This window comes from Xyrauchen texanus, chromosome 38 (assembly GCF_025860055.1).
Source record: "Xyrauchen texanus isolate HMW12.3.18 chromosome 38, RBS_HiC_50CHRs, whole genome shotgun sequence".
Lineage (NCBI taxonomy): Eukaryota > Metazoa > Chordata > Actinopteri > Cypriniformes > Catostomidae > Xyrauchen > Xyrauchen texanus.
In genome coordinates, this window is record NC_068313.1 from 35,462,348 (window position 1) to 35,484,597 (window position 22,250).

Consider the following 22,250-nt stretch of genomic DNA (forward strand, 5'->3'; position numbering starts at 1 on the left):
ACGAGGGGTCTGGGTATGTCAATAGGGGGTCTGGGTTCGAATCCAGGCGTGCTGACTAGCCAAGTCTCCTAAGCAACCAAATTGGCCTGGTTGCTAGGGAGGGTAGAGTCACATGGGGTAACCTCCTCGTGGTTGCTATAATGTGGTTCTCGCTCTCGGTGGGGCGTGTGGTGAGTTGTGCGTGGATGCCGCGGAGAATAGCGTGCTATGTCTCCATGGTAACGCACTCAACAAGCCACGTGATAAGATGCGCTGATTGACGGTCTCAGACACGAAGGCAACTGAGATTCGTCCTCCGCCACCCGGATTGAGGCGAGTCACTACGCCACCACGAGGACTAAGAGCACATTGGGAATTGGGCGTTCCAAATTGGGGAGAAAATGGGAGTGACTGCGTTTAATATTAACCCTTACTGTATAATATATCCTTATTTAATTAATACCGTATGCATTCACTGTTCAACTTCTCAAGTGTTGCTCACCTTGTGTGTTGTGTGTGTGTGTGTGTGTGTGTGTGTGTGTGTGTGTGTGTTTAGTATCAGGGAAGTGGCGCAGTCTCATCCCACTATCGAGCAGGAATTAGCTCATGCTGTTAACGCCAGTTCTAAAGCCATGGACCTGGTGTACGCTAACTCTAAAAGCAGCGGGGTGAGTGTTTGCGAATTATTTCATTATGACATCATAATAGTGCCTTTGTTTGATTGGTGCTGATTGTTTTTGTGCTTCAGTTGTAACTCAGTGTGTGTGTGTTTGTGTATTTTCTGGCAGGGTTTGACGTGTAATGTGGTGATGGAGATGGTCAGTAATGTTACAGCTCTTCACAGTGAAACTGAACTGCTGCTCTCTGGAAAGATGTGTCTGGTGAGTGAACCGTTCAGACAAGACGAAAGTTTTAGGACAGTGTTTGGGGAAACGTTGCTAGGGTGTTCTGGGTGTTTAAAAGCATACATCTAACAGGTTTGTGTTTAAAATGAGAGAATAAATACTACTAATGTAAGTAGACTCCAGCCAGGTCTCCATAGCAACCAAATTGGCCCGGTTGCTAGGGAGGGTGGAGTCACATGGGGTAACCTCCTCGTGGTCACTATAAAGTGGTTCTCGCTCTTGGTGGGGTGCTTGGTGAGTTGTCCGTGGATGCCGCGGAGAATAGCGTGTAGCCTTCATATGCGCTACGTCTCCATGGTAACGCGCTCAACAAGCCACGTGATAAGATGCGCGGATTGACGGTCTCAGACGCGGAGGCAACTGAGATTCGTCCTCCGCCACCCGGATTGAGGCGAGTCACTACGCCACCACGAGGACATGAGCGCATTGGGAATTGGGCGTTCCAAATGTGGGAGGGATTTTGCCGATACCGATAACTAGGGTGGTGGGAAAGACCGATAACCGATTAATTGGCCGATAGTTTATTAAAATCGAATTATAGGATATATTTCTTTACTGATGATGGTCACAGACAAAGAGTCCAGAATAACTGAAATCCCAGATGTAGTTATGTTGAATTGTTGCGACCAAAATCCCAAAAATAACCAGGAAATGTAAGATTTGGTGCATAACGCCGGACCTTTTAAGTATAAAACAAGCCCGAAACAAAGCGGGGAGACTTATTTTGAAATGATGAAACTATAAAATAAATATCGGCATAGATTTTCCCAATATCCGAAAGTTTCAGAAGGATACTATCGGTACCGATTAATCTGTAAAACCGATATATTGGTCTACCTCGATGACAACGCAACGCTGGTAAACCGTGTAATCCAGGTATGCGATTTTATCACTCTAAAATCATATTATCATGTTTGATGTTTATGTATTGTGGCTATACTTATGCGCATTTGAATGTTTATGGACTCCATTCACTTCCATTGTAAGTGCTTCACTGTAACCGGCTTTTTTTTACTTTTTCTTATTATAAAATTATATTTTGCGGTAATCAACAGTATGCCACAAATGCTGTTAATTGAGCTAAACTTGTATTAAACATAGAATATTCAATTTTATGTCATAATGTGATTCTATTCCTATGCTGTAACTCAATCTCTCTCTCTCTCTCTCTCTCTCTCTCTCTCTTTCTTTCTCTCTCTCTCTTTCTCTCTCTCTCTTTCTTTCTCTTTCTCTCTCTTTCTTTCTTTCTCTTTCTCTCTTTCTTTCTCTTTCATTCTCTCTCTCTCTCTCTCTCTCTCTCTCTCTCTCTCTCTATGCAGCAGTTGGATCCTCCTCAGCGGGATCAGCTGATTGGTGCGTTGGGATCTGTCACTCAACAGTTACGCAGACTGACAGATATCAGCTGGCTCAGTCAACTCATTGACCCTGTCGACGAGGAGGAGGAGGCACGTAAAACTCTTAACTGCTCGCAAACATCTGTGAACACATGATCAATGCATTTGGGATTTTTATGTGTGTTTAAACCGGTCTAATCATGTGTGTTTGTGTGTACAGGGTCAGCTGTTTGATTTCTCCAGGAGGAGTCGCAGTGCTAAATTCCGCCTCGTGCCCAAATTCAAGAAAGACAAAAACAACAAGAATAAGGAGATGTGTGCCGCCCCCAACATGCCTGGTATGATCTCCCTGTTTCATGGAGCCATGGGTGCCCTCTGGAGTGTCCTATGGGTTTTTAAAATGATGTCTCTGTGCAGTGTATATGTGGGGTGTTGATGAGGTGGCCGTGTGGTTGGAGATGCTGTGTCTCTCAGAGTATAAAGAGATCTTCATCAGACATGACATCAGAGGACCAGAACTACTTCAGCTGGAGAGGAGAGACCTGAAGGTACAGATTTACCTGAAGTCCACCGATATAAGTTTGCTGGTCAATGCTGACTGCAATTATCTAGAGATCTATGATTTGATTTAATGACTGTAATATAGCCACAAGCGGCAATTATCGGGATCTAAGCACACCAAAATAGCCAAATTTGAAACAATAGCTCTGGTGGAGGATACGGTCGTTTTGGTGTCATATTTCACCATCTTGTATGGCAGTTGCACTGAGGAATTTTAGCTACAGCGCCCCCCTCTCATCGGAAATGGTTGACCTTTGGCATGTGCCATCAGAACATCCTGTTAGCCATGTGTTCTTAGTTTTGTTAAGTTTGGACGTTTCATTCACAAGATACAGGACCGTTAGTCCTTATGAGCCATACCCCAAAACATTTACATGTATGCATTTGGCAGATGCTTTTATCCAAAGTGACTTACAGTGCACTTATTACAGGGACAACCCCCGGAGAAACCTGGAGTTAAGTGCCTTGCTCATGGACACAATGGTGGTGTCTGTGGGGATCGAACCAGCAACCTTCTGATTACCCGTTTAATACTTTAGCCCACTATGCCACCACCACTCCAGAAATGTATTGGCGTATTTTTGTCAGGAGTACTATTAGCGAAGGGTACAGTAGTGCCATGCTTCCTTCAGAGTGCCCACATCAAGAGCTCTTTCCTTTGGAGTGAGCAGGGCATAGGGATGATCAATTTTGATTGGAATTCGCCCCAAAATTTCTTTGTGTCCAAGTTTTCAAAGTTAGTTTAGTTTGGACGTTGCGTTCAGAAGATATAGGTCGATATGTAAATGTGGGCTAGGCCCCATCATGCATATGTCTTACATTTTTCAACAGACTTTGAGATAAAAATACATTTTTAATCCCTAATGTATGTGTGTGTGTGTGTGTGTGTGTGTGTCAGGACTTGGGCGTGACTAAAGTCGGCCATATGAAACGGATTTTGCAGGGAATCAGGGATTTGAGTCGCAACAGCACAGTCAGCGAAGCCTAGACGCTCCGCAACCAATCAGATGCCTCATTCAGAAGTGACCAGCCAATCAAACGCTCGGGTCATGCCTGGAACCAGCCATACACAGCCCACCACCTCATTGGGACCAACGCCTACTCAAGTCAGAGCTCAGCCAATCACAGTGCCTTCTGTTCTCCACCTTTGTGACATCATCGTTTTGGGGAAAACTCTTTTACACCATGGGAGGTTTGAGGTTTATCGAGAGCCTTCAGCGCACAAAGGGTCATACCAAAGTCAGACAGGAGCGAGAAAATACCTCGGCAATCATGTGCTGTGAACCTTAAAGTCAACATGAAATCAAAAATGTTTCTTAATAAATGTCCCTGGTGAGATAGTGCACAATATACTATAACAGAGCGTTTTATTTTTTTTCTCCTTAACGATTCCTAAGCAACTTTGAAACAACTTTTCTTTTCTGCTGATGTCATCAAGGCCGTGTGGGCGGGGTTAAATTCTAGCTGCGTCCCAAATGGCATACTTCTGCACTATTCTACACCGTTTTGTAGTGTAAATATTGCGAAGAGTACTATGAGTACTCGGATGATGTACTTCTTCAACCAAATAAATGCCCGCCGCTTGCTTACGGTAGCGGAAGGTGCGGAGTTACCTGGCCAGCGATTCAGACCTGACATTGATTTGTTGAATGTGGCAACTATCGAGACTTTTGTGAAGACAGAACCCTACAAATGTGAGTTTAATGCTTTACCATCACCCCACGCATCACCCCATGCTTGTTTGAGGTATAAGTGTTGGACTGACGCTGGATATCGCGGTGAAGCTAGCAGCAACACATTGCATGCGTTTGAAACGTCATTCCCTTCGGCTGAAAAATGGCGAATGCTTCCACGTTCCATTTGAGACGATTCCACACTTCGTACACTAGATGGCGAGTACATAGTGCACAGTGTATAGTGCATCATTTGGGACACAGCTAATATTTACCGAATATATTCATTGCTCCGTGACTTTTAACATATTGACATGACAATCAATCTAATGGACTTATCAGACTTGATCAGTCAATCTATAAACGTTGCACTCTTCCTCCTCCAGTGTGTGATTTAGGATGCCTTAATGTCCACAAGCGTTGAGAGGAATCGTGTAGGGCTATAAAACACCTCTCCATTCTTAGAGTATACCTCATAACCGGCGTATATAAAATGGGTTGCAGATGGATTGTGCGGATTGGAAAGGAAACTGTTGATGCACACACTTAAAGGAGTGTCCCATTGACTTCCATTGTAAGCAGACTTCTGTGAACATCTTTTTAACATGATGCGATGAGACATTTTGTCAGTCTTTTGGCTTTCAATGCTGTAAAACCAATGACCCTGTCTTTACCCTTCAAAACGTCTTACTCCATCCGTGTATGTGAGAAAGCTACAGTGAGTGTCGTCTTGCGTCTTGTCTTGTTAGATATAGAAATGAAATGTGTTTGTTTGAATATTTTCTGTATTTCAGATTACATTAAACCAGACTCGTATCATGTTGTCATTTTGGACTCCAGAGGCGTCCGATCTCTGACTGTTAAGTATTTATTTTAAGTTATACCAGAATACATTCACGCAATGCTGTTTTGTCCATCTCTGTTTTCTGTTGTTTTGTTTTATTTTGTTTTTTGTACATATGCCATCTTTAAGAATGAACATAAATGCCTTCTTACTGTACAGTGAAACAGTCTGTATTAAAATCAGGTCTCTGTTACGCTAAACTGGTCTGTTTTATGTCAACATTGCAATTTTTCACTAAAAAACAATAAAAAATATTGAATAATTTTTTTTGACAGATGGACGGATGGATAGATAGATGGATGGATTATAGATAGATAGATAGATGGATGGATGGATATAAATGGATAGATGATAGATAAATGGATGGATAGATGATTGATTGATAAATGGATAGATAGATAGATGGATGGATGTATGGATAGAGCAGAAAGAGAGATGGATAGATGACAAATGGATGGATAGATGATAGATAGAGGGATAGATGGATGGATAGACAGACAGATAGATAGATGGATGGATGGATAGACAGACAGATAGATAGATAGATGGATGGATAGACAGACAGATAGATGGATGGATAGACAGACAGATAGATGGATGGATGATGGATAGATGGATGGATAGATTGATGATGGATAGAGAGAGCAGAAAGAGGGATAGATAGATAGTGCAGAAAGAGAGATGGATAGATGATAGATGGATGGATGGATAGAGAGTGCAGAAAGAGAGATGGATAGATGATAGATAGCTGGATTATTGATAGATGATAGATAGTTGGATGTATGGATGGATAGATATATTGATGATAGATAGATGGATTGAGCAGAAAGAGAGATAGATGGATGGATAGATAGATAGAGATTGCAGAAAGAGATAGATGGATGGATGGATGGATGGATGGATGGATGGATGGATAGACAGACAGATAGATGGATGGATAGACAGACAGATAGATGGATGGATGATGGATAGATGGATGGATAGATTGATGATGGATGGATAGAGAGAGCAGAAAGAGGGATAGATAGATAGTGCAGAAAGAGAGATGGATAGATGATAGATAGATGGATTATTGATAGATAGTTGGATGTATGGATGGATGGATGGATGGATTGAGCAGAAAGAGAGATAGATGGATGGATAGATAGATAGAGAGTGCAGAAAGAGATGGATGGATGGATTGATTGATAAATGGATAGATAGAGCAGAAGGATAGATGGATGGATAGAGCAGAGAGATTGATAGATGGATGGATTATAGATGGATGGATAGACAGACAGATGGATGGATGGATGATAGATGGATTGATTGATAAATGGATAGAGCAGAAAGAGAGATGGATAGATGATAGATGGATGGATTATAGATGGATGGATAGACAGACGGATGGATGGATGGATGATGGATGGATAGATAGATTGATTGATTGGTGGCCAAATATTATTTCCATCCTTGGTAAATATGAGAAAAGATGGCAGTGAAAAATAAATCTGCATAGTTTATCCTTTTGATCTTTAATTAAAACATCACAAAAATCGAACCTTTAATTGAAGTAAAACAATTGAAATGGGAAATATCTCATTATTAAACAAATATTTTTCTCCAAATCACGTTGGCACTATTATTGGCACCTATAGAAATTCTTATGAGTAAAATATATCTGAAGTATATTCTCATACATATTTAAAAACAAATGTAGTGCACCTGGGTGACAATTATTCAGCCATGACTTCCTGTTTCACAGGGGTAAAAATATGAGGAAATATACAAGCCAAATTCCCTTAATCATCAATCACAGTGGGATAAACTAAAGATTATAGTTCTGATGTGCGGCAAAAGGCTGTTGAGCTTCACAAAATGGGAAGTGGCTATAAAAAATAGCCAAAGCATTGAATATGCCCGTTTCCACCATCAGGGCAATAATTAACAAATTCCAATCAACTAGAGATCTTAAAAATTGGCCCGAAAGAGGACGTGTGTCTGTATTGTCTCCACGCACGGTGAAGAGGTGGGCAAAGAATCTCCAAGGATCACAGATGGAAAATATATATATATATATATATCAGAAATCACCAAAAGTTGTTTGGGAGGGTTTCAAGAAAAAAATCCTCTGTTCTCATCCATCAACAAACTCAAGCATCTTCAGTTCGCACTGGAGCTTCAAATGGACCGGGTTGCATGGTCAGATGAAAAAACAACAAAAAAAGCTTTTTTGGCTGTAAACACCAGAGGTGGGTGTGGCACACATAGAGATGAAGTAGTGCCCAATGTGGTGCTGGATCTTTAATGTTGTGGGGCTGTTTTTCTGCCAGAGGCCCTCAATATCTTGTTCGGAGACATGGCATCATGGACTCTATCATATACCAACTGATAAAAAAATCTAAACCTTAGTTACACTCAGGAACTTCAGGACAAAAATGTCCCCATTGAAACCCATTAAAACTGCAATATTTGATCCCAGTGCCATTAAAGCATAAAATCGTGAATTTGCTTTCATTCCGGAGCCCTGGCTTCAAAATGTTAATTGTTTATACCTGGCGTGAAATTAAATACACTAAAGCTTCATGTCAAACCATTTTTATTCACCTCTTGGACTGTGTAATTCACAAAAGAACCTCCGGGGTCTGGGTAGCTCAGCGAGTATTGGCGCTACTGGCCATCACCCCCAGAGTCACAAGTTTGAAACCAGGGCGTGCTGAGTGACTCCAGCTAGGTCTCTTAAGCAACCAAATTGGCCCGGTTGCTAGGGACGGTAGAGTCACATGGGGTAACCTCCTCGTGGTCGCTATAATGTGGTTCTCGCTCTCGGTGGGATGCATGTTGAGTTGTGTGTGTGGATGCTGTGGAGAATAGCATGAAGCCTCCACATGCGCTAGGTTTCCGCGGTAACGTGCTCAACAAGCCACGTGATAAAATGCGCGGATTGACGGTCTCTGACGTGGAGGCAACTGAGATTCGTCCTCCGCCACCCTGATTGAGGTGATTCACTACACCACCATGAGGACTTATAGTGCGTTCACATACAACGCATAGAAAATGTTCGCCTCGCATTGCTCGCCTGAGTTTGACCGCTGGATTATAAATATGTGTTTAAAGTTGCATTCTCATGAGTAACGCAAACCCGCGAGTATTCCCGCTTCTCTTCCGGAAAAGGACAGGAGGCGGGGCTTCTACGACTTTGTTCATAGTAAAATACCACCAATAGCTGGAATCAAGTAGACGCGCATATTTTCAGAACTTACCATGTAGTCCAACTTCCTCGCTCTCTTTACTCCAAGCAGTGTCTTTTTTTCATCTGGTCTCTGCACATGTATGACGTTGTGTCATACAATTCCGGGTGCCCACACACGGCTACAAATTTTTTTTTTATCCATTTTTCCAGATTTGTTCTGCTACTACGCCAGTACGTCAGTGACATCCGGACAATCTCAATGCTGATAGGCTTTCGCGACAACGCGTCAAACGAATTTCGACAAGAATGAAGCAAAGTCGCGTGTTCGAGTCACGTCATTCGCTTCATTTGCACCGCCCAACGCGAATTTGCATCTATTCGCATCTTTGCATTGACTTTGTATGTAATCGCGCCGCGCAAAACACTCACTTCGCATTGTGTGTGAACGCACCATTAGGGTTCATTGGGAATTACAAATTGAGGAGAAAAGGAGAGAAAATAAATAACGGCAAAAACTTGATTGCTTTAAGTTTCTCATTTTCTTTGAGACATTGTGTTTGCAGAATCTAAATTTTACGATGTGAATGCACTTCATTCATACGGTAAAAACGATTTCATTACTGTTCCGCATAGATGTTTAAAGCAAGTCTGGTGCCTTCGTTACATGGTGTTTTCGGGTGTGGATTATAATAATTGTGAATGAATGTGCACGCGCATCCTACTGACGAATGCTTGGAATTCACTAACATACTGTATATTCACAAATATTTAACCGACAAATCTGGGGTGTACGAAAATTGTGTGAATCCGGAGGTTTTCAGAAAGGTCCATTTTAGGCTTAAAATACTCTGAATTTACTCAGATTTGTTCATTGATCATTATGTGTAATTAATCACTGCATGTTATTCCAAATAAAAAAGTTTTTTCTCATCGAGCATCCTGTTTCACTTGGAAATACATCAGATCATGGAGGTAAATAGGTTAGAAACAGTGTTTCGCGTTGTCTTCATGCACTTTTAATTAAAAAACAATTCTAGCAATGGATTTTATGACACACAATGTCTTAATATCAGGCTCTGTGTCTTAAAAGTTTGTTTCTTATCCTAATAAATAAATGTTCTGTGTGTTCATGAAATACAAATAGACAGTATAAATACACGAGTTCCACATGTGTGTTTTTTTTAGTACATAACATAGGCAAATAATGCACAAAACAGTACAACAGCCCACACAGATAACAAAACACAGGCATTCAGTTAAGCTGCGTTCACACTGCTAGTGACGCAGCGACAAAACTACCTCATCTCATTCATTTTCAATGAGAGCTGGCGACTTCCGGCAACACGAGCGAAGACGACCGTTGGGGACCGGATGTGGGCGTGTCCAGTGACGCGACAAAGTTGAGAAATGTTTAACTTTATGCAAATAAAGAGCGACTTTCGGGAACGAGAGAAGATGGTAGAGCTCACGTGATCATAATAGTTTAATAATAATATTAATTGTAAAGACACTGCAGCTGGCAGTGTGAACACAGTTTTAGTAAGTTGTACTGGTCAAACAGTTTAACACTTATCCTTGTTTTGCTGTTTTACAGTTGTATTATAACTATACAGTTTTAAATAAAAAGTTATTTTCCAATCAATTTACCTTGTGAATGCAGAGTCCATAAATATCTACCAAAGCTTATTATAGACTAGTGCTGAAAGTGGTAAAATAATGTTATTATATAGCAGATTTTTGTTCAGAGAAATTTTGCAGTTTTGCTTCTGTATGTAAAATTTTCCAAAAAGAGCCAATAATATTATAGTGCTGTCAGTTGTGGGAAAGCCATTACAATAAAAATAGACTGCAGTATAAATAAAGAAGTATTTAGATTTTTTTTTTTTTTAAATAAAGCAAAATTAATGTTACTTTAAATTGTACGTACTTTGCAAATCTATAAAAAACAATAAATCAAGTTTTGGTTTATGTCCCGTCCATTTTATCTTGAGTAAAGAATCTTCCAAAAAGACATTTTCGTACGAGCGCGTCATTAATTTTTAATTAATGGATTACAAATTAAACCACAATAGAAAATAAAAACAAATCTAAGGGGCGTCACAAACATTAAATTCATTTGACAAAGAGAGGCTTTTTTTGTTTGTTTTTTTGACAATTTTATAGATTCAAAATACATTTCAATGGCTGTTTGGAAATAAACAAAGTTGGGTTTTACTCCACTTACTCTGATGAATATATATATATATATATATATATTTTTTTCTAATGACAAAAACAAATCGATTACATACACTTTTCTTTTTGAAATTATTCGTTCGAGTGAAGTAAACGTTGCATTGTGACGTCATTTATTCTGACGTCATTTTTAAGCGCCGGCGCGTCCGCACGCCTGCGTCCCCTAAACGGAACGGCGACACCATTTTAGAGACAGAAGACAGAAGACAGAAATCAACAGTCAATCGCTTATCAATAATTGAATCGATCAGAGAGCATATGTGTGTCCTGACAGAACCCGACCCGTAGAAGACCAGAACCTGATCCAGAGAAGAGAAGAACCGATCTTTTGATACTGCTGGACCGGACCTGAGCTCAGTTTCGGATCAGTGTTATTTGTTTGTTTGTGTGTGTGTGTTCGGGTGGAGCTGAACCAGCGCGGTTCCGTCCGAAGCACAGATGGATGGGGACGAGGAAATCCACTCAGGTATCCCAACCACGTTATGCTGTGTTCTGTTTCCAGACATGTACTGCAAAATACCACAGTGAAACCGCGCTATTCACACGGTGTTCTTAAATCAGGATGTAAACACAGTGGTCGATACCAAAGTACAATGGTGTTACTATAAGTACAATGTATATACCATGGTATTTTTGTGGTTTTGGACATGTACTATGCTAGTACCATGTTATTACTATAAGTACAATGTATATACCATGGTATTTTTGTGGTTTTGGACATGTACTATGCTAATACCATGGTATTACTATAAGTACAATGTATATACTGTGGTAAATGTCAAAGTATCTCGGTATTTTTGTGGTTTTGGGCAAATACTATGCTCATACCATGGTATTACTATAAGTACAATGTATATACTTTGGTAAATGTCAAAGTACCATGGCGTTTTTGGACATATAGTATGCTTATACCATGGTATTATTATAAGTACAATGTATGTATCAATGTAAATGTCAAAATACCATGGTATTTTTGTGGGTTTGCATATATACTATGCTCATACCATGGTATTCCTAGAAATATCATTTATATACCATGGTATATTTCAAAGTACCATGGTATTCTTGGAGTGAATCTGGGGTGGAGTTTGGCAGGTCATTCCACCAGCAAGGTACAGTGTAAGTGAAAGTCCCGGACAGTGATTATTTTGCTTCTTTGAGATGGCACCGTTCACCCGCAGAACGCAAACTTCTAGAGGGCACGTAGACCTGAAGTAGTGAGTGAGGATAGAGGAGTGCAGAGCTGGTGGTTGTTCTGTAAGCAAGCATCAATACCTTGAACTTCTCGCAGTTTGATGAAGAGAGGCGTGATGTGCGCTCTCTTGGGCTTGTTGAAGACCAGTCGTGCCACTGCATTCTGGATCAGGCAGGCCTGCTAGAACACCTTTGCCAGCCTGGATAGCACAAACGCCTAGATGTGGAGTTGTGTGGGATGCTCTGATAGGAAGGGTCAGATTTTCCTGATGTTGTACGATCGGGCTGTCCTTGCGATGTGGTCCATGATGTTTAACAGGTAGGTCCTTCAGGGTGTCTTGGAGTGGTCTAAGTCTCACCAACTAGCTACTGGGGTACCCCAGGGTTCAGTACTTGGGCCACTTCTCCTCTTCATATATATATATATATATATATATGCCATCTCTGGGATCTGTTATTCAGGCACATGGCTTTCCCTACCATTGCTATGCATCAAAACAACCACAACATTTCTGGCTGTCTTGGATGGTGTGATCGTTGACGAGTCTAGTTGAATGGTGAAATTGTGCTGAACTGCTGGGCTCTCTGGAATCACAAGGAGTTCTGTTTGAGCGAGGTTGAGTTGGAGATGATGTTATTTCGTCCAACACAAGTTGTCTACCAGGCATGATTCCGTAGGATCGTCACGCTGGAATGAGAGGAAGAGTTGTGTGTCATCAGCCTAGTGGCATGTGCTTGAATAAGGGGGCCCAAGTGCTGAACCCTGGGGTACTCCAGTAGCTAGATAGTGAGACTTAGACCACTCCCCTCTAAGACACCCTGAATGACTTACCCGTGAGATAAGACTCAAACCAGCGGAGCACAATGATGCCCTTTGCTGTGAGGGTTGACGGGAGAATCTTGTGGTTAACCGTGTCAGATCCAGCAGAATGAGAACAGACAATTTGGATGAAGCTCTTGCGAGTACCGTTGCATGTATTAACATACTATTTTCTCATGGGTTTTGGACATGTACCATGTTAATTTCATGGTATGCATTGAAGTACGTACCTTGGATTTCATTTATATGATATTAACATCACTCCTTATGATATCATTAGCTATTGTACATGGACCTGTATCATCAAATTGTTTAATATCAGTATATCTTGATTTATACTCGATATATTTGTCAAGACACCGTGCATCAGGATTCTGAAGGCTGAACCTGTAATTAATATGACTGTAAATCATTTTAGATCTTTAAATAAATTGTGAGTAAATGCTGAATGTGTGCTTGTGCAGATGATGGCAGTGGTACTCCAGTCCAGGACGAGCAGGAGGATTTGAGACCCGAATCACGACAGTCAGACGTGAGTCTCTGATTCTGATGCTTTTACTTTAGTGCTACTTCAGCGCACGTTAACGCCGTTTTCTGATTGGTCGGATTATGCAGGATGACGGCAGTGATAACGAGGACGCGGTTCATGACAGGAAGTCTGATAATGCAGAAAGTGGGTCGGATCACGAGGGCCGTGGAGCAGACGGCAGCGATTCAGAACCAGAACCGCCACGGCCTGCTGACAGCGACAATGATGAGGAGTACAACTCGCCTGTGAAGCGAAGAGCGAGCAGCTCCGACATCGAGGAGGAGCAGGAGAAGACGCGCCCCGCCAGCGACTCTGACCACGACGAGCAGGAGACACGACGCAGCCCAAGATCAGAGGTGGGCAGCGAATCGGACGACGACAAACCCAAAGAGAAAACACAGAGAGGATCTGATGATGAAGAGGTGGAAGAGGAAGGAGAGAGTAAAGAGAAGGGGAAGTGGAAATCTGTGATGAACTCAGACAGCGAGGAAGAGGAGGATAAACCGAAGGATGAAGCTGGAAGTGACCATGAGGAAGAGCCCAAACGACGGGCTCTGGACAGCGACGACGACGACAATGAAGATGAAAAGCCTGGTACGTTTGTTTATATAACCCTTCAGCGAGTGTATTTACTTTAGAGGTTCTACCTTGGAAACACACTTTACTTTTATGATGACATAATCAAGGTTGTGTGGGCGTGTCATCAGTTGCATCAGTTGCCTTTATTAGAAACTGCAACATTACTTTGTTTTAGTTCGATAATATTAAATAAATTGCATTTCGGAGAAAAATGGCCTAGCACATTTGTTCTACGGCGGCAAAAAAAATTCTGCACTGATATTTATAATGATGTTTATAAACGAATCACCATTTTTGAACGAATCAATTGAGGAAATGGTCGAGTGGTGCACTCGTAACAAAAAACGACACTTATTTGGTGTAAATATGCCATTTTAAACAACGGTGCACTATTTGGAACGCCACAAACATGGAGAGGTGGAGTGATGTTGGACTGTAAATCAGCTCTCTTGGAACGCTGCTCGTCCAATCAGATTTAGAGACCTTTTTAGACTGGTAGTGATCCAATGAGCCCGATTCGAATCCGATAACGCTTGTAAGTCATGTTCGTTAGAGTCAAGCTCCAAAAATGACATAAAAGAACCACTAAAGTAGTCCATATGAGATTCTTGAAGCCAAGCTCTGTGAATTACAAACACAAGCTGTGTTAAATAAGTAAATATACTGTATAGTTTGTATGGTTATGTGTGTCAGGGAATGGTAGTGGAGTGGTAGTGTAGCGATTAGCGCGCTGCGCTGCGAACCTGGCGACCCGAGTTCGATTCCTGCTGATGGCCAACACACGATTATCTGAACCAGTCCCGGACCTCCCCTAGGTCGACTCAGCCTAAAATGAGTAACTGGTGCGGTGTGTAAAACATCGCCACTGGGGAGACAAAGGCGGTCAGGCGTGGTGCTGGCCACCCACCCCCTTGTGTACCGTTCCGGCCTTCATAGGTGCTCGCTAACAGCACTTGCCCCTACAGTCTGTTAAGGCTAAATCTTTGATCTTTGTCAGAGAATGGTGCGGCCCTCAGAGCGGCGTGCAGTACACAAATGCAGATGAAAATGCTTCACATGAAGATTCGCTTATAACATGCATTGAGAACAGCACCAGAGAAGCATTTCATCAGATTTTGAATAAGAAGCTAATTAAACTTCTGTGAACTAGCCGACATACAGACACTTACAGGACTTCCTGGAGTGTTCTGACCGTCAAAATAAAAGCTTAAAGTAGTTTGCAACTTTGAAACTTTAGATATCCTTTCATTGTGTTGTGATTTGGCTATCTGCTTCGGAGGTTGGTCGAGGCGCGCTGACTGCCCCCTGCTGGCATGGCTCGTAAAAATACACCGAATTCAAGCTTGAATTGCTCAGATGGTCGGGAAATGTGTACTTTTATGATGACGTGATTAATTGCGTTAATATTTGTGATGTTTATATATAATTAATCGCACTAATTGAATATGTTAATCGACAGCCTTATTTTATATAATATCGCAATCACCAAAAATCCTCCATTTAATCTGCCGATTTGTCCGTGCATCAATAATTGATGCGTTTGTCGAGTTTAACTACGAAGCTTGTGTGAAGTCTTTCTAATGGCAAACTGTATATTCTCTGTGATTTCAGCGAAGAGGAAGAAAGCCGTTCTTTCGGACAGCGAGGAAGATGAGGAGAAAGGTCTGTCGGTACTACTCTGTATGATGTCATCTGGTGCTGGTGATAATGTCATAGGAGGAGGAGGATGATGATGATGTTGTTGTCTGTCTGTAGAGGTGAAGAAGAGCCGACTGGTGTCTGATGATGAAGACTCTGGCAGTGACGAAGGCTCTGGAGCTCCTGATAAAAGTTTAGCAGCTAAACTGAGAGAGCTGGGTTCAGACAGTGAGGAAGAGGAGGACGCGAAGAAGACCGAAGCTGGGACGAAAGACGAGAAAGCGCTGTTCGGCAGTGACAGCGAGTCGGGCGATGACGAAGAAGAGTTAGTGCTCGTAACACACTATATTATATTTCTCACTGTAATTTCTGTGTGTAAATGTCCTCTCTCTGTCCCTCAGGAAAATGATCGCAGATATCTTCGGTGAATCTGGCGATGAAGAGGAGGAAGAGTTTACGGTGAGCTCAGGAATTGTTTTCCTACCGTTGAAGTAATTTATGCTTGAAGTGTACTTCATGTTTTTACGAGTCTCAGTCAGCAGGGGGCAGTAAGCGCAGCTGTAAAGACCACAAACCACAGAAAAACAGCACAAGATGAGGACGTGTTTTTGCGTTGAAACACAGCTGAACAACTCTGAATGCAGGTGTCTCTAGATGCGTTTCAAACTACATTTAACTTGACACCGTTAAACGTAGATGTATCTAAAATAGATGCTCCGATCGTCTCTCTGATGCATGCACATATACGCATCCTTAGAAAATCCCTCATTACTCTCGATTAATGGCTTAATTTTTTGCCGTTGCTCGCGGTTAATCGTGTACATTTTTTTGCCGTTGCTCGCGGTTAATCGCGTAAATATTTTTGCCGTTGCTCGCGGTTAATCGTGTACATTTTTTTGCCGTTGCTCGCGGTTAATCGTGTACATTTTTTTGCCGTTGCTCGCGGTTAATCGCGTAAATATTTTCGCCGTTGATCGCTATTAATCGCGTAAATATTTTCACCGTTGATCGCGATTAATCGTTTGATTTTTTTCGCCGTTGATCGCGATTAATCGTTTAGCGTTCTTTGCCGTTGCTCGCGGGTAATCGCGTAATTTTTTTTGCCGTTGCTCGCGGTTAATCGCGTTCATTTTTTGCCATTGCTCGCGGTTAATCGCGAAATATTTTTGCCGTTGCTCGCGATTAATCGCGTGATTTCCCCGTTGCTCGCGATTAATCACTTAATTTTTGGCCATTTCTCGTGATTAATCGCTTAACTTTTTTGATGTTACTCGCGATTAATTCCCAACGGTCAATGAATGTGACATTAGTGGCGTTTGTGCAAATTGACTTGCTTTTCATGAACTACGGTTTATTCAGAGGGTCATATTACGTGTTAACGGAGTTAAGAAAATGAGTGGCGTTAATTTTTTTTTGCATTAACGCGTTTCTGCAACACGATTGGCTGATTACATAATCGCATGGATGATTGTTGGTGCCAGACGGGCTGGTTTGAGAATTTCTGGGATTTTCACACACAACAGTCTCTAGAATTTACTCAGAATGGTGCCAAAAACGTCTTGGTTGTTTCCCGATGCTAACATTCCTCACCTTTGACCCTGTGTGTGTGTGTGTGTGTGTGTGTGTGTGTGTGTGCGCGCTCAGGGCTTCAATCAAGAGGAGTTGGAGGGCGAGCAGCATCAGTCTCAGGCCGCAGGAAATAAGGGTGCGGAGAACGACTCTGACTCTGATGATGATGTCGTGGACAGAGGAGGAAACGAGTGAGTGATCTCATTTCATTCTTCTCTCCACCCGTAACCATAGTAACAGCAGACAGGAAGTGAATATGGAACGAAAGACTTCATGTACTGTTTCATCTAAAGTGGCGTTTGTGGTTTTCAGCATGTCCTTCATGTCAGATTTTGACATCATGTTGGCTCGTAAGAAGGCTCAGAGCGGCAAACGCAGACGGAATCGAGACGGGGGGACGTTCATCAGTGACGCAGATGATGTCGTCAGCGCGATGATTACTAAAATGACAGAAGCTGCAGAGGTGTGTGTGTGTGTGTGTGTGTGTGATTTCAGGAAAACTGGAAAAATTTTTTTACATTAATGCACTTATAATGGAAGTCACATGGGGTAACCTCCTCGTGGTGGTGATTAGTGGTTCTCGCTCTCAATGGGGCATATATATATATATATAAACATCTTATCATGTGGCTTGTTGAGCACGTTACCGCGGAAACATAGCGCATGTGGAGGCTTCCACGCACAACTCGCCACACGCACCACCGAGAGCGAGAACCACATTATAGTGACCACGAGGAAGTTACCCCATGTGACCCCACCCTCCCTAGCAACCGGGCCAATTTGGTTGCTTAGGAGACCTGCCACTTCTTCTTCAGAGCATTTTGCATGATGACCGCTTGTTGTACTTAACAGTCCGGCTAACGGGGCCAGATTATTCATTATTCAGATTATTGTCGTTCAGGCAACCCAATGACTCGTTGAATGGCCAAATAATCAATTTAAAATTGGGACCTAGCGTGTCCTAGTGTGTTTTATTAAATGGCAAAATGCAGCGATTTAATTAAATATATAAGCTGCATGTACTGCTCGCCTCAAAATGAATGTGTGTAACAAATTCGGAAAAAATAACCATTATATAACCACCATGATGACCTCCGTGTGTTTTTGCTTAATTATTACACCCGTTGGGCACATAAGATGTGCCTTGAGAAGAGTGAGAACCCTGTGATGCCATGCTGTAGTGGTATAAAGAGTGTTTATTGCAACATGGCATGACAATAAGTGGGGTTTTTCAGTGCAACAACAGAACACTGCTCTGATATGTGTGTGTGCGTGCATCCATCCGTGTGTGTGTGTGTGGGCGTGTGTGTGCGTGTGTGTGTGTGTGTGTGTTGCAGGAGGACAGAACTTTAAACAGCCAGAAGAAACCAGCGCTGAAGAAACTCATGCTGCTGCCCACAGTAGTGATGCATTTAAAGAAGTGAGTGTGTGTTTCTCTCCTCCATCTGTAATCGTTCCATCAGCACCAGTACGAGAGTAGTGACCCCTGTGTGTGTGTGTGTGTGCAGGCAGGATCTGAAGGACACATTTATAGACAGTGGTGTGATGATGGCGATCAAGGAATGGATCAGTCCTCTGCCGGATAAGAGTCTGCCAGCGCTTAAGATCAGAGAGGACCTCCTCAAAATACTACAGGAAGTGAGTGCGCAGCATGGGGTTAAACGGATCGTCACGGTAGTGTAACTGAGATGCTAACGGAGCGCTGTTTGTGTGTTGACAGTTGCCCAGCGTGAGTCAGGAGACACTGAAGCTCAGTGGCATCGGCCGAGCGGTCATGTACCTCTACAAACACCCCAAAGAGTCTCGACCGAACAAAGACGTCGCACTGAAACTCATCAGTAAGTACATTTACTCTCACAGATCCGTACGTCCGTCCATCGTAGAAAGACATATACATAATAAACTTCTTAAACGCGGAGGGACCCGGTATAGTCACCTCTAGGGGGCGCTGATCACGGAAAAAAATATACCGATATTACTCAAGTATTTGCTTGATCTGCACATATAAGGTGTCGTTTTAAAGCTTAGACTCTTTACAATGAATATTGCTGATTTGAACAATTCTATAATACGTCTTTTTTATTATGCAAATTAGCGTGAACATTTTCATGACTGTAATGAAATCGGAGATATACGTTTTGTTCGTCTTGAGCCAACGAATCTAACGATGTTAGACACTTGAGTGTGCGTCAAGCGGTTTCGGATTTATGGGCCGAAACGTAAACATGATCACTATAGTGCCACCTTGAGGCGCTACAGAATATTACAGTTGGGTTTCAGCCCATCGGGGGTATATTAACAATTATAAGTATACATACATACTACATGTATATCAGTTCGAGTGTGCAGAAATGATTCCCACATTGATTTGAGATCTCTGTGTAGACGAGTGGTCACGGCCCATCTTTGGTTTAACGTCGAACTACAAGGGAATGACGAGAGAAGAAAGACAGCAAAGAGACCTCGATCAGCAGATCTCCCCCCGCAGACGACTCAGGTAAACACACACACCATGAGCTGTTTCAGTGGTCTCAGCATGCAGAAGAGCCAGACATCTTTGCCCCGCCCCTCATTCTGTGTGTGTGTGTTTTCTCCACAGTTCAGGTGGACAGACTCCTCGCAGAGATTTGGAAAAGGTGCTCACCGGTGAAGAAAAGTGAGTATCAAATTGCACATATTGTCACAATAACACACTAAGACTCTCCTAACGCTTCTCTCTCTCAGGGCGTTGCGGCCGGGTGACCCCGGGTTCTGTGCGAGGGCGCGTGTGCCGATGCCATCCAATAAGGACTACGTGGTTCGGCCGAAGTGGAACGTTGACATGGACTCCAGCAGAATGAGTGGGGTGAATATGTGGGCAGGGCTTGTTGTTTAAAACGATTGTTTATCTGATTGCTCAAGCTGAGTTATCATTATCAGATTCGTCTTTACTGTTATCCAATGGGAGTATTACTTTTTACTGTTATCCGATTGGTTAAACTGAGGTTTTTACAGTTATCTGATTGGTCAAGGGAGAATTTTTCCTGCTATCTGATTGGTAGACGAGCTTTAAGAAAGGCATCAGCCTGCTGGAGAAGCACAAGCGGCGTTTTGCAGAACGGAGGACTCAGCGCCGCCCGCAGGGTGCTGTGAAAATCAGCATTGAGGGAAACCGTATGCCCCTGTAGTACACACTCCTGCCTGAGGGGGCAGTAAGTGGCTGCACGGTGCATGCTGCACTGTTCAGTGTGTTAGAAGAGGCTGTTCGCAACCCTTAACTAACACATAAACTGCCTGGTGTTACATCAGTCCTTATGTGTGGCAGTAAATTAATATTAACTATTATTAAATGATAAACTTTAAAAAATCGTTAGCTTTTTAACAAACATGTACCATCAGTTTAGCCGTTGGTGTAAGAGAGCAGCTGATCAGATGTGCTGGTTTTTGTGCAGTTGCCGTGTTTTCAGTTTTCCACGTTTTACATTTAAATAGTAAATTGGTGTAAAACTGGAAAATTTTACTACAAGCAAAAATTGTGGCTTTAAAATTGCTTGTTTTTGTGCGTAGTTGCTGTTTGCCGTTTTCTGCATTTTAATTATTTAATTGCATAAAATAAAAGTAATTACTAAAGCAAAAGCAAGCTATTTATTAACCAACTTTTTGCTTTTAGTTGCATAGATTTATGCAAAATATTTAGATTAATTTGCATAAAACTGGAAACATTTTCCGGAGTTTGCATTTTTTCTTCATAAATTGACAAACTTACTGTAAAAGAAAAAAAATGTAAAAAAAATATTTGTACGTTTTTGCACACATTTTCAGTTTTCCGTATGTAAAATTTTTTTTTTAACGTTTTTGCACGTTTTCAGTTTTCCGTATGTAAATTTTTTTTTAACGTTTTTGCACGTTTTCAGTTTTCCGTATGTTAAATTTTTTTATTCACATAAAATGACTAATTACTATATGCAAAACATTTTTTATTTGCTTGTGTTTGCACATTTTTTCATCTTCTCATAGCTTAATTTTTAAATTGCGTAAAATAAAACTAAGTTTGTGCAAAAACGTGCTGTTTATTAACCAACTTTTTGCTTGTATTTGCAGAGATTTATGTGGTTTTAAGTTTTTTTAATGAATTTGCATAAAACGGCATAGTTCATGTTTAAAAATTTGCATAAAATGAAACAAAGAACCAAGCAAAAATTAGCAGTAAAAACGTTTTTTTTTTTGCTTGTTTTTGCGCTTTGTTGCAGTTTAAATTTTTTCGTAGTTTGCTTTTTTCCTAAAATAAAACTAACTTACTAATTACGCAAAAAATAGTTACAACTGTTTACTTGTTTTTGCACATTGTTGCGAGTTTTCAGTTTTCTGTATGTTACTTTTTTTTTTATTCACGTGAAATGAAACTAATTACTTTAGCAAAACATTTTTAATAGTTAGCTATTTTGTGCGTGTAGTTGCAGAGATTTATGCTGTTTAATTTTTTAAATCAAATTGCATAAAACTGGAAACTAATTACTAATAGCAAAAAATAGCATTAAAAAAAACCCCCAATAAACTTGTTTTTGCACTTAGTTGCAGAGTTTTTATTTCAACCGTCAACTTGGTTTGCCTTTGAGTTTCCAGCAGTGTGCTTTTATCACTAATTAAAATATATTGAATTATTAATAAAGTTTTGCTATTGTTTTTAACTTTCTCCCTTCTGGCTTCTTTAGGGTCCAATGAAGAAGGGATTATCACGAGTAGATAAACAGATGCGACGCATTGCAGACATCAAACGGCTAACGAAGACAGGACACGCTGTAAAGATTAGCGTGGAGGGGAATCGTATGCCTCTCTGATACCCATTTCTGCCCCCCCCCAGCTTTCTTTTGTTTTTATTTTTCTGTAAAGTGGTGCCAGTCTTGGATTCTACAATAGTTATGCAGAATTAAGAGATGTCAAAAAAGCTACAGACGTGTAATTTAGCGTAGCTCCACGTTTGCAATGTATTCGCTGCGTAGAGAAGTGAACTGTAAAACCCTGCAGCGTTTGGTTCCGATGTGTCTTTCATAATAAAGAGTTTCCATGTGATAACTTTTACTCATGTAGTAACTGACTGTTTCTCTTCAACGTTTAAAAACTGTTCGCTTTACAGGTTAATAAAACATGCAAATAATACTAAAATGTTTACAGTTTATTATGGAGAACACAAGGATGTGATTTGAGGTTTTAAATGTAAACTCAGTAATTATATTTAAAT

The 22,250-nt window shown here is 41.4% G+C and overlaps 2 protein-coding genes across 7 annotated transcripts in view; both read left to right on the forward strand.

Annotated features, from left to right (window-relative positions):
- LOC127632137 (diacylglycerol kinase delta-like) overlaps positions 1-5,488 on the forward strand; it is a 43,800-nt gene extending 38,312 nt beyond the window's left edge. For 4 of the 5 annotated variants that reach the window (XM_052110708.1, XM_052110710.1, XM_052110713.1 and 1 more), the window contains 6 exons: positions 536-647; positions 768-860; positions 2,204-2,329; positions 2,439-2,556; positions 2,636-2,766; positions 3,678-5,488. In XM_052110708.1, coding sequence (XP_051966668.1) covers positions 536-647; positions 768-860; positions 2,204-2,329; positions 2,439-2,556; positions 2,636-2,766; positions 3,678-3,767 — 670 coding nt within the window. In that variant the 3' untranslated portion in view covers positions 3,768-5,488. The remainder of the gene's footprint in view (positions 1-535; positions 648-767; positions 861-2,203; positions 2,330-2,438; positions 2,557-2,635; positions 2,767-3,677) is intronic. The other variant, XM_052110709.1, reaches the window with a different exon arrangement.
- A 5,362-nt stretch (positions 5,489-10,850) lies between these two features.
- Positions 10,851-22,090, forward strand: LOC127632145 (protein IWS1 homolog). 2 transcript variants are annotated; one of them, XM_052110723.1, is made up of 16 exons: positions 10,851-11,169; positions 13,182-13,249; positions 13,333-13,840; positions 15,437-15,487; positions 15,581-15,788; positions 15,865-15,922; positions 17,108-17,223; positions 17,345-17,495; positions 18,370-18,452; positions 18,541-18,670; positions 18,753-18,870; positions 19,418-19,529; positions 19,632-19,688; positions 19,757-19,877; positions 20,074-20,223; positions 21,724-21,870. In XM_052110723.1, the coding sequence occupies exons 1-15, from the start codon at positions 11,142-11,144 to the stop codon at positions 20,197-20,199; spliced, it is 1,935 nt and encodes a 644-aa protein (XP_051966683.1). In that variant the 5' UTR covers positions 10,851-11,141; the 3' UTR covers positions 20,200-20,223; positions 21,724-21,870. The 2 variants fall into 2 exon arrangements, with proteins under 2 accessions (XP_051966683.1, XP_051966682.1); XM_052110722.1 differs by lacking the exon at positions 20,074-20,223 and having other exon boundaries at positions 21,724-22,090.
- Positions 22,091-22,250: the final 160 nt, after the last annotated feature.

Bases quoted from the DNA above. Each gene is read 5' to 3' on its own strand.
- LOC127632145 (XM_052110722.1), top strand. From the start codon at position 11,142: ATGGATGGGGACGAGGAAATCCACTCAG. The intron at 15,488-15,580 runs GTCTGTCGGTAC...GTCTGTCTGTAG, and splicing joins CGAGGAAGATGAGGAGAAAG to AGGTGAAGAAGAGCCGACTG. The intron at 15,789-15,864 runs GTTAGTGCTCGT...TCTGTCCCTCAG, and splicing joins TCGGGCGATGACGAAGAAGA to GAAAATGATCGCAGATATCT.